The sequence below is a fragment of the Cannabis sativa genome, chromosome 5 (assembly GCF_029168945.1).
Source record: "Cannabis sativa cultivar Pink pepper isolate KNU-18-1 chromosome 5, ASM2916894v1, whole genome shotgun sequence".
NCBI classification, from domain to species: domain Eukaryota; kingdom Viridiplantae; phylum Streptophyta; class Magnoliopsida; order Rosales; family Cannabaceae; genus Cannabis; species Cannabis sativa.
This window is the reverse complement of record NC_083605.1, coordinates 64,852,437-64,870,593: the sequence shown is the minus strand read 5'-3', so window position 1 is coordinate 64,870,593 and position 18,157 is coordinate 64,852,437. Positions and strand designations below refer to the sequence as shown.

The 18,157-nt window shown below is 36.2% G+C and overlaps 2 protein-coding genes across 3 annotated transcripts; one reads left to right on the top strand and one right to left on the bottom strand.

The window, feature by feature from the left end:
* Window positions 1-433: 433 nt before the first annotated feature.
* Window positions 434-14,932, top strand: LOC115716132 (uncharacterized). 2 transcript variants are annotated; one of them, XM_030644864.2, is made up of 5 exons: window positions 447-808; window positions 894-945; window positions 2,071-2,240; window positions 2,394-2,477; window positions 14,058-14,932. In XM_030644864.2, exons 2-5 carry the CDS (start codon window positions 898-900, stop codon window positions 14,302-14,304), a joined length of 549 nt encoding a protein of 182 aa, XP_030500724.2. In that variant the 5' UTR covers window positions 447-808; window positions 894-897; the 3' UTR covers window positions 14,305-14,932. The 2 variants fall into 2 exon arrangements, with proteins under 2 accessions (XP_060971826.1, XP_030500724.2); XM_061115843.1 differs by lacking the exon at window positions 894-945 and having other exon boundaries at window positions 434-808.
* LOC133037982 (uncharacterized) lies at window positions 1,125-3,876 on the bottom strand. The gene is made up of 3 exons (XM_061115842.1): window positions 3,399-3,876; window positions 1,741-1,976; window positions 1,125-1,669 (listed from the first exon to the last, which is right to left on the bottom strand). Exons 1-3 carry the CDS (start codon window positions 3,526-3,528, stop codon window positions 1,319-1,321), a joined length of 717 nt encoding a protein of 238 aa, XP_060971825.1. The 5' UTR covers window positions 3,529-3,876; the 3' UTR covers window positions 1,125-1,318.
* Window positions 14,933-18,157: the final 3,225 nt, after the last annotated feature.

The following is an 18,157-nucleotide window of genomic DNA, read 5'->3' as shown; positions in this document are numbered from 1 at the left end:
ACTAAGCTGAAATAGGTGCTCCCTTCTCCCGGTATCATATTCATAATCATTTCATTTAACTCATGGACCATTTCATTTTTTGGCGTTAGTATTGCTTTCTTTCAAATATATCGGGTCACTATTATTATACAATAGTGAAAGGTAGATAGCTTCGACTATAAAATTTATGGGATAACCATAGATACATCCAATAAATATGTGCTTTTACAATTTTACCCCACTGAACAAATAAATTAAATTAAAAATATTAAATATAAAAATCACACACTAAAATGTACATATCCGGTCACAAAACCGGTGTTTCTAAGTTAAAGCAACAAAATTTACTGTTTGCTACAGTAAAATATTCTTTGTCATATGTGAGGTGTGCCACACACACCTCAAATGCAAGTGAGGAGCTACATAAGCCCCTTATATTAAACAATATTTACTTTTAATTTATAACAGTTCTGTCTAAGTGGTAACAACTAAGAACTCGGTTACTATACTATAATTTTGTAGAAGTCTAAAACAACAAGAGTTTGAACTTGTAACCTAACAAACACAACTAACCCCAAGCTTTTTTTTTTTTTTTTTTGAAGGAAACTAACCCCAAGCTTAGTTAGGGTTACCCCCGAAACCTCCACCCATTCGAGCTCCGCTGAACCCGCCGCCAACGAGGAGAACGACTCCCTAAACATTCAAATGATTTTCTGGCGATATCCCGTCACCGTTTCAGACAATGGCTGATACGATTGCGAAATTCCGAGATATTTTTGGTCAGATAGATTCGTGTTCCCCTCTTACAGATTCGATAGTTCAGACCTATGTGAGTTTATTTTACGAATTGCTCATTCATTTAAATCGTTTTTTTTTCTTATTCGTATCTAATACGAAGAACTTAAAAATATCAGCTTTATGAGGCAGAAGGAAGATCCCCTCCTGCAGGGCTACATATTTGGAAAGGTAGTATATTGGACTTTTGACAATTTCAGAGTCTATTTTACTTCACATCCCCAAAGTTTTACGTTTTTGCATATAAATTTGCTCGCACTGAATGTGTGATCTAGATGCCTGTAAAAGCCAAAAAAAAAAAAAAAGAAAAGAAAAGAAAATAAAAAAAGGAAAAAAAAGGAATGAAACTAGGGAGTGAGAATAACATATGTTTACTCCTTAGGCTCATTTTGTTAGGTTCAATATTGAAAGGTTTGGTTTTGTACTTGTCAGAATATCTCTCCACTCCAATGCCATCCAGTGCATCTCTGTTTTTATAAATTTAAAACAAATTAGTGTATAATCTTTAAATATATATGCATATCTAATAACTAAATACACACCTTCATTGTAGAATTGGGTAGTATCCTCTCACTTTCAATTCGTAATTCCTTACAATTTTGCCAAAACCATTCTCTGCCCAATTCTCACCCCAGGAGTTCTGCACTATCCACAAATGAATCTTGTCTTTTCCAATTAGCCTAACACCTTCTCCAACTAATAGCATTGCATGCCCGTAATCTTCATCTCCTTCCAGTTCATAATTTGGTCGGTAGATGCTATTAGCATCTAATTTACGTAAACCTTTGTCGTAGTGAGCGGTAATGACCATCGGCCCTTGTTTAAGCATTTCGCTTATTTTGTCATTGTCATATCTTATGAGTCCCCAATTTTCCACTGTGTACAAATTTTGAAACTGAATTTATAGGTAAGTTTTAGTTTTAAAAATTATTAATAATAATAATTAAAAAGATTGAACAGTATCACCTCAGGTATCTTAGTTTTGTCGAAATGAGGATGACCCTTAAAAGGGTAACATTCTTCAAGTGTAATCCCGCTGTCTCTTATGAAATCCATTGCCCAGGAAACTTGAAAACTTCCGTTAACCTTATGGTTGATGTAAGCAACATCAATTAGATGTTGCGGGGAGAGCGTCACACTTGTCCCGCGCAGTGCTTTACATGATGCAACTGCATCTGCAGATGAAATGGCCCAGCAACACTCTGCATGAAATTAAAACGAAACATATTATTTGTTGAGCTGTCTAAGAGTGAATTTTAACTTGACATATTTGCATAAAAATGTATATATATGTAGGTATCTCCCAAAGCTTGTGGACACACACAAGGTAGGAAAGTGGTGTCAAGAGAGGAGGCAGTGATGAGGATAAAAGCAGCTGTGGATGCAAGGAAGGAGAGTGGATCTGACATTGTGATTGTGGCCAGGAGTGACTCTCATCAAGCTGATTCTATGCAAGAATCATTATGGTGAGCAAAAGCATTGACTTGTGTAAAGTTGCTCTTCATGTTCCTAAACTGGTATATATATACACACAAATAAGTTTTGAGGCCAAATTAATGAGTTTTTTCTTTTTTGTTGGGTGATCATGTAAATGATTATGTCATTTATTTTGCTTCAAGGAGGGGGAAAGATGCCCATACTAAGTCCAAAGTATTGGATATTATCCACTTTCCTTGCTTGGGGTGCCTATCCGAGCAATGCAGGTACCTATCTAAATTCTATTGAAAGTGAAAAACTAATGGTTTTTAACCAGAAAGAAATTATAATGTATAGAATTTTTCTACTTTGCATATGTATACTATTTCAGTATATACTAAGACTTTCTGTGCCTTTTCTATAACAAATATATATAGATATATATATGTATTTGAGTGACTATCTACCTTTTCCTATTTTGACAATATTAGTATACACTAAGACCTGTCTAGGAGTGTTGATTATTCTAGTTACAGATGATGATAGTCTATAATATATGGACGCAATTGTAGCACAAGCTTTGGAGAGGGGTTATGCCTAATAAAAAATCTGTGATGCAAATTGCAAAAGTTTACAATAAAAATGTGTGTATTGAGTAGTCTATATTCTGTTTTATGTAATTTATGCTTTTAATAAATATGATGCAAATTTAGTAAGAATAAAATTAATTTTCTAAAAGTACTACGATAGTTTTTTTGTTTGGACCTGCATTTAGTTAATTAATTTGCTTTGAAAGATATCTAACAATAAATTAAGGCATAGTTTAAGCCAAAATCACAAAAAAGTATGATTATCATTATTAATACACCACACATTTATTACAGCGAAAACTAAATACAAAATAAAATAAAATAAAATAAAATAAAATAAAATAAAACACCACAATACAAAGACTACAAAATAGCCATAGATCTAAACGTGAAGGACACCACCCTAACCCTCCTTTTTTAATTTTTTAATGTTTTTAGAATTAATTGCATTGTGATGTGAGGCTTCAAAATGTGATCCATTTCCATGTGCAAAATCATTTTAGGCATACAAATTAATAGATTGATAAAAAAGAAAAATAATAAATAGGATGATGCAAATTTAGTAAGAATGGCATTAATCTTTTAAAAGTACTTGGAGATTTTAAAAAATGGAATTACCTGCTGTACCCTGATTTTTAATGCTTGGTAGAGCCATCTTTTTACGCCAATCTATTATAATGATATCCTTAGCCATGTTATCTTGAACTTTGGGTTGTTCCTTGGAATGAGAGAGCTTAGTAGACTGCATTCTTGGAAGGAGAGGGTTAGGGTTTAGTAGACTCCTCTTTTGGAAGGAGGAGGGTTTAGGGTTTAGTAGACTAGATGGGAGTAGAGTGTTTATTGATGGAAGTGTGAAAATGGGATTAATTGGATGATAGAGAGGACATAATGGTTATTTTTACCTTGTTATTTTTTTTAACTAAATAAAATTAAAATCTGATGAAAAAAAAAAATAAAATTGTCCAAATTTTGGAATCACACGTTTATATGGATTTTTTCTAATTATTTTTCATTTTCATATTTTGTTTTAATTATTTTTACAATAAATTGTTTCTTAACTATCAAATGTCAATATGTGAAAGGTAATTAATTTTGTAATAAAATGTAAGCGGTAATTAAATACTGATTGATTTTTTTTTTTTATATATAAAATGTATATATATGTTTTTTTGGTCATGAATTAATCTTCTTTAAATCATCAAAATGAATAATTATTTTCTAAAACTTGCTTAACCTTAATTTGATTTTTATAGACGACTACTAAAATGTATTTAGCATCATAGTATGTTAAGTACAATACCATTTGAACATTTATGCCTAATGAGAAAATAAAAATAAAATTATTGTTAAATTAATATTTTCTAAGAGTATTCTTAATTATTGCTAAATTATTCTTTATGTGCCTAATTGACATTCGGTACAACATTTAATTTGAATTTAATATTTTATTTTGTTATTTTTTAATATATTATTATACTATGTAACTTTAAAGTATGGTTTATCTTTTTACTAATTAATTTTGTATTTTACATTTTTTTAACAATAGATTACGTTACCATTTTACTTTTTGAGTCATCAACTTTTAAAGTTTAAACTAATTTTTTCAGATGATTATTAAAGGTGCCCTGTTTTGGGTCTGTATCAGTTTTTTCTGTTTGTTTCTTTTTAACTGCCTATCTCTCCTCAACGTTCTATTCTCATCCACTTCAACTACCTTCCCTGGTCTTTTTTTCAAATTTCCTTCCCTGTAACCGTTCCCTCTCACTTCTGGTATTGCCGGCGTGGTGTTAGCCGTGTTCTTGTCTCCTCCGACTGCTCCTATGGATCCTCTTATCAACGATTTGCACACTGGCCTCTCTCTCACTGATGAGGAACGGTCAATTCTCACAATCCCAGAGTTTCCTCATACACATATTGAAGCTGCTCATCACACTCTCCTGGCCAAAGTCCTCACTCATCAAAATGTTTACAGCCAAATTTTTATTGATCAAATGGGGGCTCACTGGCGAGGCCGGTTCCATGTTCTCATCACTGAATATACAGAGAAAGAAGGTTTGTTTCATGTCAAGTTTGGATGTGAAGGCGACAAGCGACGGGTTTTAAATAAGGAACCATGGCATTTTCAAAATCACTTAATCGTTCTTTGCACACCAGATGCTCTGCAAAATGTCTCAAAGGACGATCTGATTTTCACTCCATTTTGGGTTCAAATTTATCGTCTACCTTTCCTGAGCAAGTCCAAAATGTTGGCTGAAGCCTTGGGGAATATTATTGGTGAGTTCATTGAAGTGTTCGAAGATTCAACTAATGAAGGATGGGGTCCTTTCCTCCGGGTTCGTGTCAAAATTTCTACAAACAAGCCATTGTTGCGAGGACAAATGATCCGACTGCCTAAGGTTAGAGATGATTTTTGGGTGGATTTTCGCTATGAAAGACTACCGGAATTCTGTTTTGAGTGTGGTTGTCTTGGCCACCCCTTTGAGAAGTGTATTGCGTTTATGGAACGAATGGGTAGCGGTAATGATGATGACTTCCAATATGGCCCATGGATGAAAGGGGCAAAACTCCCCACTAATAGCTATGATCGTTATCGGACGGACTTTGCTAAAGGTAATGCATGGCCACTTCTCACAAGATTAGCCCGTACATCCCTCACCTCCTCGCTGCCAGCATTAAACAATCGTGTTCAACCCCAACCACGTGTTCTCTATGATGGAGAATCCTCCTCACATTCCAGAAATCATCCACCCTCTCACCCATCTACCTTACAAGGCACACATGTTTCTAGTAATGCTGATACTGTTACTTCCCACCCCACTCTCATTCATAATGATTCTCTCACTGCCTCTCATATTAGCAATCCGAAGCCTGCAACTCTGCCTTTGCCATCCTTGCCATCTATAGTTAACACTACCCAATCCTCTAATCACACTCCTAACAATTTTCCTCAACATCACTCACCATCTGTTTCACAAATCCACCACCCGAACCCAATAATACACAATTCCACTACCTCTCACAACCAACACACCCTAAACAACCTTTCTCCCAATCATCCACACCACCACCTGCCACCATTTACTAATACCCAAAAAAATAAGACAATCACCAATTACTCTCCTACCGAGTCTTCACCATCTCCTACACTTTCACTTATCAATACTTCTACTACCACAGATTTATCCCACATATATATGCCAGACTTGCAAAATGGTACCTTTGCTACTTATCCACCCGTCCTCAATCCATTATCTCCCAACACCACCCTTGCATCCTCAACCATATCTCCACCAACCACTCATCTTCCTACCTACTGCCCAGTCACCATTTCTGCTACAAAAGAGAATCTGCCGCCAGGTGTGACTTTTAAAAGACAAAATGACAGTTTGTCTATGAGAAAGTTTCTGAAACGATGCCGTAATGCTCAAGGTTCATCATCTTCTCCATTGTCAAGGGTGGATGATATTGAGACGTTGGTTTCCGATTTTGAGGATTCTAGCTTCTCCAATGACTCTAGTGCGGAGGTTGCTAGGCAACCCCGCAATTCATCATGAAAATCTTGAGCTGGAATGCACGGGGTTTGGGGAACCCGAGTGCGTTCAGACATCTTAGGTTGCTTGTTCAACAGCAATCTCCCCATGTTTTGTTTCTTATGGAAACAAAACTCGGTGCTAACTCCATTACGCGTCTCCGTCAATCTTTACATTATCCTAATGGCCTTGAATCTCCAAGAGTGGGGCTTAGCGGTGGACTCATGCTCTTGTGGTCTGCGGATGTTGATGTTAATTTGCTGAACTTTGGTCCTACTTTTTTTGATTGCTATATGGTGTTCAAAGGCTGTCCAAGTTTTCATTTTACGGGTTTTTACGGGGCTCCAGATGTTGCTAATCGGTCTACTTCCTGGACTCTTTTTAAAAGATTTGGAGATGTTGCTCCACTTCAACCTTGGCTTGCTATTGGCGACTTCAACGAAATTCTCTCAAACAATGACAAGTTCGGTGGTGCTCTTCGACCAGAATCTCAAATGGAAGCATTCCGAACAACTTTGGATAAATGTTCTTTGCATGAGGTTCCTTATATAGGTGATCATTACACTTGGATTAAGAACCGTAGGGCCTTAGACACAATCAAAGAGCGTTTGGACTGGTGTTTTATTAATAATCATTGGGAGTCTTTTTTCCACTCGTCTACGGTTGAACATCTCGATTATTACCACTCGGACCACCGTGCGATTGTTGCATCCTTTTCTTTTGGCCCCACTGCTGATAATACTGCTAGAAGTAAGAGCCGATTCCGCTTTGAGAAACTATGGTTAGCTGATCCTGAAAGCGCTGAAATCATTTCTCAAAACTGGTTAGATTCCCTCTCAATTGACCCGATTACTGCTGTCATTACCAACCTGGATTCGTGTGCTAAAAAACTGCAATCATGGCATATCAACAAGTATGGGAAAATGAAGAAGAACATCAAAACCATGCAAGCGCAAGTGGCTGATTTGAACAATGCCGTAGTTCGCACCAGCAGTCAGCTCACTGAATTGCAATCGGCTGAGCAAATTTTGGAAGATCTATTAGAGCAAGAAGAAGTTTATTGGCAACAACGTTCTAGAGTTGATTGGCTTGCCTCCGGGGACCGAAATACGAAATTTTTTCATGCCAAAGCATCATCGAGGAAGTCCAACAATAAAATAAAATTTCTTTACAATGATATGGGTCAAAAAGTGGATTCTCCATCTGATATTGCGGCTGTTGTGCAGGATTATTTTGCTGAAATTTTTTCCACTTCACACATTGACAGTGATGCTCTTGCTTCCACTTTGGACTGCATTCCTACCATGGTTACTGATGGCCATAATGACTCTTTGGTAAGACCTTTCACTAGTGCCGAAGTCTACAACGCTTTACAAGCTATGGGGCCGGATAAAAGCCCAGGAATTGATGGCATGTCAGCCATGTTTTACCAAAAAAACTGGTCCATTGTTGGTGATCTTGTCACGAAAGCTGTCTTGAGTATTCTTAATGATGGTGCCGATTCCACAGCCTTGAATAGAACGATCATTACACTGATTCCTAAAGTCAAAAAGCCTCAACGTGTGAAGGATTTCAGGCCAATTAGTTTATGCAACGTCATCTCCAAGCTTGTCACTAAAGTTCTTGTTTCAAGATTCAAGCTTGTCCTTCCTTTAGTGATTTCAGAAGAACAGAGCGCTTTCTTGCCGAATCGCCTTATTACTGATAATATCCTTGTAGCCTTTGAGCTGGTACACGCCATCAAAAATAAAACGGCTGGTCGGAATGGTATTGCCACTTTCAAACTCGATATGAGCAAAGCGTTCGATCGGGTGGAGTGGTGTTTTATTGAAGCTGTTATGAGGAAAATGGGTTTTGCCGAGCGATGGATATCCTTAATAATGGGCTGCCTCACAACAAATACTTTCTCTTTTTTAATTAATGGAGAAGTCACTGGGACTCTAGCTCCTACTCGGGGGCTCAGACAAGGTTGCCCGCTCTCGCCATATTTATTTTTGGTTTGTTCTGAGGGGCTTTCAAGATTACTTCATCATGAACAACTTACCGGTCATTTGAAAGGGTTCAAGTTAACAAGGAATGCTCCTCCAGTCTCTCATTTATTCTTTGCGGATGATAGTTTGTTGTTTTGCCAAGCTGATGAAGGTTCTTGTTTAGCCATTAAAAGAGTGTTGGATCTCTATCATAAAGCCTCGGGCCAATCATTGAATTTGGATAAATCTGTGATGTCCTTTTCTCCCAACACAACTTTAGCTGCTCAGGTGTTCTTTCATCGTCAACTCTCCATGCCTATTTGCGAATGTCATGAAAAATATCTTGGGTTGCCATCCTACTCTGGGCGAGATAAGAAGGAATTATTCAGTAATATCAAGGAGAAGATTTGGAAACTAATGAATTCATGGAATGAGAAAATTTTTTCAGCTGGTGGTCGTGAAGTTCTCCTCAAAGCGGTAGTTCAATCAATTCCGACATATGCTATGAGCTGTTTTCGCCTTCCTGTTTATTTTTGCAATCAAGTTGAGTCCATGATGGCCAATTTCTGGTGGGGTTCAAATGCAAATGGTTCAAAGATACATTGGCGTTCTTGGAATCTTCTTTGTAAGTCAAAATCGGATGGCGGCATGGGATTCCGGTCTTTCGTTAATTTCAACCAAGCTTTATTGGCCAAACAAGCTTGGAGACTCCTTGAACAACCTGACTCACTTCTCGGTAGGCTTCTCAAAAGTAGATATTTCTCTCAAAATGGTTTCCTTGATGCAACATTGGGTCACTCACCTTCGTACACTTGGCAAGGAATCCATTGGGGTCGAGAGCTTCTTTTGAAAGGGCTTCGTTGGAAGATTGGTGATGGTAGAACAGTACGCTCGGGATTTGATCCATGGATACCGGGACATAACTCTTTCCTACCTAGTCACTACTCCGGTCCCTCTAATGGTGTTGTTGCCAATCTAATAACTGATGAGAGGCAATGGAATGTCCCTGTTTTGCAGCAGTTTTTTTCTACTCTTGATGTGGATAAAATATTGACTATTCCTCTCAGTTTCTTCAACAGCCGGGATCTACTCATATGGCACCACCACCTTTCAGGCAACTACACCGTGAGTACAGGGTATCACCTAGCAGCGGCCTTTGAAGATAAAGACCAAGCTTCCACTTCAACAAATGCTTCATCTTGGTGGAAGTTTTTCTGGTCTATGCAACTCCCTCCAAAAGTTAAGATTTTTGCATGGAAAGTGATACACGATGCACTACCAGTTGCCACATCTTTGGTTAAAAGAAAGGTCATTACAGATGCAACCTGCTCGGTTTGCAAACAAGTGTGGGAATCGGTTGGACATGCTCTTTTCGGTTGTCGGTATGCTCGTGCAGTTTGGCGGTACTCTGGAATGTCATTTGATTGGCGTCTCTCTTCTGCAATGTCCAAAGGTGATTACTTATGCCATCTTTCTACCATTTACTCTAAACATGAAATGGAACAAATTATGTGCACTCTTTGGGCTATTTGGACTGAGCGGAATCAAGTGGTTCATAATCACAAAGCCAAACCAGCACAGGTCACAGCTAGCTTCGCCAATACATATTTGACCAACTTCAAATCTGCCCAGCCTAAATATCACACGGCTGCAACATCTGAAGCTCCAAACCAGCAGCCTCGGCAGCAACATCTGACCTCTCTGCCTCCACCTGCTGCTCCACCGTGGCTGCCTCCTCTTGCTGGTGCCTTCAAGCTTAATGTTGACGCAGCTGTCGACTGCTCAAATAACTTCACGGGGGTAGGGGCTGTCATTCGAACTTCTACTGGTTCGGTTGTGGCTGCACTTTCCAAGCGTTTAGTGGGCAATTTCAAGTCATATGAAATGGAAGCTTTGGCCATTTTCCATAGTCTCAACTGGGCCATACAACAGCAACTACCATTGTCCAACGTTGAAACTGATGCTCTTATGGTGGCTACAGCTTTGCAAGCTCCCTTCAATTCAAAGTCTGCTTTTAATGATATACTTGTAGACATCTCTTGTCTTTTATCCTTTTTCCCAAATGTAACTGTATCACATGTCAAACGCTCTGCTAATCAGGCGGCTCATGGTTTGGCAAAGTTTGCATTAGGGGTGGATGAGACTTGTTTTTGGTTTGAGGATATCCCTCAACCTATTTACTCTGTTATTGTAGATGAACTCTCTGTTTAATTTATAATAACAAGTATTTTCACTCAAAAAAAAAAAAAAAAAAAAAACAATAGATTACGTTACAAAATTATTAGGAGTGTTTATTGTCTTATTTTAAGACTAATAAACCACATAATTAAAGTCTATTCTAAATTATTTTTTATTGAAATAATGAATTTGTCATTAGTTAAGTTTTTTTTTTATTTTTTTTAAAAGGATTAAGTTTAACATCTATATTTTTTAACTGAATAAATAAATTTGTCATTAATTTTTTTAATTAATTATTAACGCATCAGTGTAATTAAGAGAAAAAGTGTAATAGGTCAGTTCTTCACTTGACTGCCATGATGAGAAATGTTAAAAGATACCAATAGTATATAACAACTTTTTTGGTGTCATATCATTATTGATGCAATTAATTATCAAGTAACTTTTAGGGAATATCACAAAGCGTCACCTTTAGTAGCGCTAAACACCCTAGGGTGTCCAATAACAATGGTTCTACCATGATTAAGTATTAATTACTAACTTAAGTTACATAATCATAAAATCTTAATTATAATTATCTATTACATTTTGTAAAATAATTAATTTTTAGTTTTTTTTTTCTTCACATTATAAAATTAGTGTCAAGATAAGTTATGACGATGACAATAGACATATATTAACGATTTGTTTATGAATTGTAAACGATTCATGGAATCATGAAATTTTAACTAACTTGATCATAATAATAAGATGATTTTAGAATATTTGAAAATTATTACCATCTTTGAAATGAAACTAATATGATAATCGTAGGAGACTAAAATCAAAAGACCCAATTGTAAATTTGAGACATATAATTGAGAAAGAAAATCATACAACAGACTGCTATTAGTAGTAATTAATATATATGTACTTCTCCAAAACTTAAGGTATAATAGGGAGAAGTTTTTTTTAAGAAATAATATGTTCCATACACATTTACACGAGTCTACTCTTATTACAATGGATTGATCCAAAAAAGATGAGAAACTAATAAAAATTGATATTATAAATAATGTATTTTAATAAGAAAAATAAAATATAATTCTTTTCCAATATCAATGATCAGAAGTTGTAGAGCTTTTATATATATGCGTATGGAGTATTGGATTCAATTCAGTGCCATATTTGCTCTCAAAAAGTAGAGGAACCACAACTTCTGCAATAATAAAGAAATAGTAAATATGACAATATTTATGTTATATTCATTCATAGCATAAAGATTACTTACAAGATATTGGATGTTAAACTTACCACTTCTTGAAGACATCGATGATGTAGAATTCTTTTCGAAGCTAATTAGTCAAATGAAACTATACAAACGAAAGGAATGTACATTGATTAAGAAATGCTTAAAACTGAAAACTAAAAATTTCATAGAAAAACCTTCAAATGAGAGAAAAATATAAAAATGTAGATTTAAATTAGAGATAAATAGAAATACATATTGTACAATCATCAAATAAGAGAGACGTAAGTCATCAAATAAGAGAGATGCAAATACAATCTTTTTAGCATGAGATGGCACGCGAATGAAGAAGAAATACAAATGAAAAAATCATATAGAAATTTCGTACAAAGACTTAATAAATAAACAGAACGCCCTAGACCGCTCGCAGTTATATGGCCCTCAGCGAGTTCACACATACAAGCATCCAAAGTTCCACTCACCACCGGCATTCTAGGCTTTTAGTTACCTGAGTCTGCACATTGTATTTTGATAAGAGTGAGCTACTAAACTCAGTAAGGAAATGTGTGTTACAGCTAAAACGTACATGCACATATTTAGACAAATAGCAATATATAAACTTAATTTTATCACTAACAACTAACAACTAGGTTCTAAGCTAAATCACATAATAATGATTACGCCCGAGTCCGACTTTGGCAAATAAATCCGAGCTATTGGACTAAATGGCGGAGGGCTGGGTTCAGTAAAATCGTACCCACTACTAAATGGCCCCCTATCTACCATATACACCCGTATTTAACCATTATCTTCTCGGTCAAGCCATGTCACATAAACTATAATCTATCTAATTTAAATAATGTTAAACTACTATACTTTATTTAAATAACATAACAATCATAACTAAATAATGTGAATTTTATAAACACATTATTTACATACATACTTAAATAACATGAATCTTATAAACATATTATTTAAATATATACCTTTAGCAATGACCATGCTCTAATACTATAAACATACATAAATAACATGAATCTTATAAACATATTATTTTAATATATATTATAAAGTACATTAAATAACAAACAATAAAAAGTCAAGCAGAAGACCTTAGTTAACTTCTCTTTTACTAATCTCACTCTTCCTATGAATGTTATTACATACATACTGAAAACTTATATTTATCTATTTAATTTCCTTACCTCGAATGTGGAGTTCTAGCCTTGATTGCGAGAGTGATCCTTGAGAATCAACAATTGTCTTATGAAAAACCTAAATTTCATACTTATTAATTAGAACATATTATAATAGTATATATACAAAATCTTAATCTTGAATCTACAATCCAAATCATATAATGCTATACCTTAATTAGCTTCCAATGAGATCTAGTTGAGCACTAAAACTTGAATGTAAAAATAGTGGTGATACTGATGTCGATATGATGAAGGAGATGTGTATATGTATATGGGGATGGTGGTGATGTAGTGATGGTGCTATCGTGTAGCTATGGGACTATGGCTATATTGTTTTGAAGAGAAACACAACAATGAGAAAAGGAGGAAAATTTTGTTGAAGGTAAGAACTTGGAGATGTTGGTGATGGTGGGCTTCGGCCTAGGATGAGTAAAGAGTTTAGAATTATTATTCTTTGAGAGTGATGGATTAGTGATATTGGTTTTGAAACTTAGAGAGAGTGATGAAGTGAGCCACGAGATACAATGTATGCTTGGATGTGTTTGTGAGATTAGAAGGGAAAAGGCCTCTTATTTATAGACTTTGATTGGACTTAACTCTAGTTAGTGTAACCCTACTCCACCCTTGAGTTAAGCTATAATAAAACTATTTAACTAATCACCATAATACTTGTCTAATTCCATTTGAAAGTCCCATACACGTTTCATGTTGAATATTGTTTGGATTTAGTCAAAAGTTGAGAGAAAAGCTAAGGGCAGTTCAAATGGTAATATTCTTGGACTTCACTTTCGCGACTATAGATTCAAATGTTTATGCTATTAATTCTCTAACTATTACTCAAGTGTATCTCAACAAATCTTGTGTCAAGCCTATGTATTCTTCTTATTCCACTATAATCTCACTTAATGCCACATGTATAAGACCACTCCAAGAAACACTTATCTCTAATTTAAAAATTGATTACTACTACTAATACTCAATATTATCATTAATTATCTCTTAATAATTAGTTAACCTAAATCATAATATTTAGCTGTTACTTTTACTACTATTACTTTTCTTATCAAAATTGCACACGTTCAAAAGTGTCACTAATACTACTACCAACCTTGATTTTTTTTTTTGAAAGAAAGGATGTATCACATTAAATCAAATCGAGTACATTACAGGAGCACTAATAAATCTAGGACAAGCATCTGTCCACAAATCAACCCTAAGGAACTAGTAACAGACTTTGCTAGTGCGTGGGCCACACCATTCGCAACACGCGGAATGGCACAACAAGAACCACCACCAACAGCAGCTAAGAGAGAAATAATCTCCTCAACAATCGGTTTATACATAAAAATAGAATTTGGAAAAGTAATCCAAGAATTAACAACAGAAGAATCCGTCTCCACTCTCACCAACTTGTAGCCCAGCATGGACGCCCACCGCAACTCAACACGCATAGCCAAAAGCTCAGCTATCGCAACCTGAAACTCCCCAACCCCACCCACCGCCCAGGCCACCCACACCTCACCATCCCCACCTCGAACGACCCCCCCAAACCCAGCAAACCCCCTACCCAGAGTAACCGCCGCATCAACAGACAACTCAAACTCGCCTCGCAAAGGAGGACACCATCTACGAGGCACGACCGAACCACCAGCAACCCCACTCCTCAATACAGCCCCCTCAACCCCCACACCAGCCCCTTGAAATTCAACCAATGCCTCGTGCGCAAGCTCGACAATCCCACACAACTGCGATTGTTTTTGTCCGAACAAGACAGAATTACTATCATACCACACCCACCACCACACCCTTAAAATCAACTCAAACTCCTCCTTGCTACATCGAAAAACGCTACTAGTTACATGACTAAAATTGACATATTTCTTAGCAATCGTTGATTCCACATCAAAATATTCATATTAAAAAATAATAACCAAATATTTTGGTTATTACATTAGAAAATATATTACACAATCAGCCTTTACTCTTTAGTAAGAATAATAAGCCTAAGCCCAATCCCAAAGTAAGCTATTTTCTCTCTTCTCTCAATTAGGTCACAAATTTGCTCGGCAATGGAGATCGATTTGCTCCAGGTGTTATGGTGCTCAGATGACCGACAACGGCGACATGCTCTATCGAATTTTTTGTTTACTTTTTTCTTCCAGTAGCAAGTACCGCCTCTTTCAGCTGCTCACAATATCACATTCTCTAGGTTTGACTCTGGTTTCGATTTTAGAGGTATCAAATTTATGTATTCGGAAGTCTCTTCATTTCAACTATGGTTTGATTCTGGTTTCGATTTTGCAGGTATCAAATCTATGTGTTCAAATTTTACTTCAATTCAACTATGGTTTCGAATTTAAAGGTATGGAGTTTAGGTAGATATCGAACAACGTATACAATCATCCTTTTCTAAGTTTGTTTCTTTATTTCTTGTTGTAAATTCTCCTACAACACAAACTCAACACAAACACATGCACAACAATGCACTTAAACCAGATACAAAATCAGAAAGGAATTAAACATAAATCAGACAAGAATTAATGCAGAAAAACAGAGAAAATAAGAAAATGAGACAAGGATTTTATCCTGGTTCGGATCTCAATGTGAGTCCTATTCCAGCTCTCCCCCAAGGAGTATTTCCACTATTAAAATGTTGATTACAGGCACCAATTCTTTGATCTTCGATCAGAGTAGCTAACAGAGAGAAATCTACTCTCAAACTTCCATGATTGACAGGTTAGAACACCATGAATGCCATGGTTCATAACCTTCAAGAGCAGCAGTCCTTTACTCTCTCCCTCTCGATACAATTCTCTCTCTTTCTCACTTTCTCACTCTGATTTCTCCTTTTCTTATCTTACAAAATGATTACAAGATGGAGTTTATATAGATTAGATAACAGCTCATTAAACTAAGCCTCTAACCAACTGACAGTTCAAACTGACATAACTGTCACAGCTAACTAACTCTAACCAACTTTAACTAACAGTCACAACTGAAAGTAACAACAAGATTTTGTTTTCTATGAATTACACCACAATCTCCACCTTAATTCTTAGAAAACTAAAGATCAACACACTTGGGGAAGTGAACCTGAGAGATTACACAGGTCCAAAGTTGAGCAAGTCCATGAAATGCTTGAACTTGCTCACTGGCAGCACCTTAGTTCCTGCATCAGCAGGATTCTCATCAGTGGGAACTTTTTCCAATTCGATTTCTCCAACTTCTATTTTGTCCCTGATCCAAAACATTCTAATGTCGATGTGTTTGGATCTCTCATGGTAGACTGGGTTCTTGCTCAAGTGAATAGCAGATTGACTATCTGAAAACACTGAGACTTTCCCTTTTAACATGTTAATTTCTTGCAGAATGCCCTTGATCCATGTTGCTTCCTTGAAGGCCTCTGTTATGGCCATAAACTCGGCTTCAGTAGTTGACAAGGCAACAATAGGTTGCAGCTGAGATTTCCAGTTTATACAACATGAATTTAACTGGAAACAATAGCTTGTAATTGACTTTCTGGTGTCCTTGTTTGATGCATAATCAGCATCAACAAATCCTTCTAGTTTCAATGTACTACCAGTCTTTTCAAACTTCAAACCATAGTTTGAGGTTGTTTTTAGATACCTTAAAAGCCATTTTAAACCAGTCCAATGATACTCACCAGGATTGGACATAAACCTACTCAAGGTGCTAACAGCATAAGCTATGTCAGGCCTTGTGCTTATCATAGCATACATGACACTTCCTATGGCTTTGGCATAAGGAATTTCTTCCATCCTTTTTCTTGCTTTTTCATCCTTTGGAGATTGTTCGGTTGTGAAAACAAAGTGGCCAGCTAATGGAACTTGAGTCTCTTTTCCATCCTCCATGTTAAACCTTTTAATGACCTTCTCAATGTAAGATTGTTGTGTAAGCAGTAGCCTCTTTTCCTTCTTGTCTCTTTTGATTTCAATGCCAAGTATCTTCTTAGCAGTTCCCATGTCTTTCATTTCAAACTCACTATTCAGTACATATTTCAGTTTGCTTATTTGATTTTGATCTTTACCCATGATAAGCAAGTCTTCAACATAGATTAGCAGGAAAGTTGCAGCTTGTGAGTTTAGGTTGGTGAAATACAAGCAAGTGTCATACTTGGATCTGATGTAACCAACTTTAGTGACTACAAAATCGATTTTCTTGTACCATTGCCTTGGGGATTGTTTCAGGCCATATAATGACCTTTTCAATAGACAAACCAGTTCTCCTTCTTTAGATTCCACCTTAAAACCTTCAGGTTGTTCCATATATATAGTTTCTTCAAGTTTACCATTCAAAAATGCAGTTTTTACATCCATCTGTTGTATATCCCAGTCAAGCTGAACAGCAATGGCAATCATCATCCTTATTGTCTTCATCTTGACAACTGGAGAGAAGATTTCTAAATAGTCTACACCTTCAATTTGTGTGAATCCTTTTGCAACTAATCTAGCCTTGTATATCTTTGGTTCATCTTTAGTCAAACCATCTTTTTCTCTAAAAATCCATTTACATCCAACTACTTTCTGTCCATCTGGTCTTATTACAACAATCCATGTTTTGTTCTTCTTTAGTGAGTTTATCTCTTCATTCATTGCTGCATTCCATTTCTTTGAGAGCTTACTGTTGATTGCTTCTTGGTAGCTTCTGGGTACATCTTCATTTGATTCTTTTGCTATAGCAAGAGCATAAGCAATTATATCAGCTTCTCCAAATCTGGCAGGGGGCTTTATTTCTCTCCTTGTTCTATCTCTGGCCAGTTGATAGTTCTCCAAATTTTCAGATTGGTTATCTTCCTCTATGTCTTGATCAGTCCCATCTAGGATTTTAAGATCTCCACTGGTGTGCTGCAATGGCTCCACCTCGATTTGTATCTTGGGCTGAGAGTTATCACCTGAAACAGTAGGAAGAATACCTTTCTCATTTCTTTTAAAAGGAAAATCATTTTCATTGAAAATAACATCTCTACTAATCAAAATTTTATTATTTTCAATTGAAAGTAGTCTATAGCCTTTGACACCAACTTGGTATCCAAGGAAAACACATTTGACAGACCTCTTTCCTAGTTTGTCTTCTACTGTATGTGCATATGCAGCACAACCAAATGATCTTAAGTGCATTAAGGAGGGAGGCTTACCATTCCATAACTCTTCAGGAGTTTTTAAATCAATGGCTCTACTAGGACTTCTGTTTATTAGATAACAAGAAGTGTATAGAGCTTCTCCCCAATACTTCTTAGGCAGACCAGAAT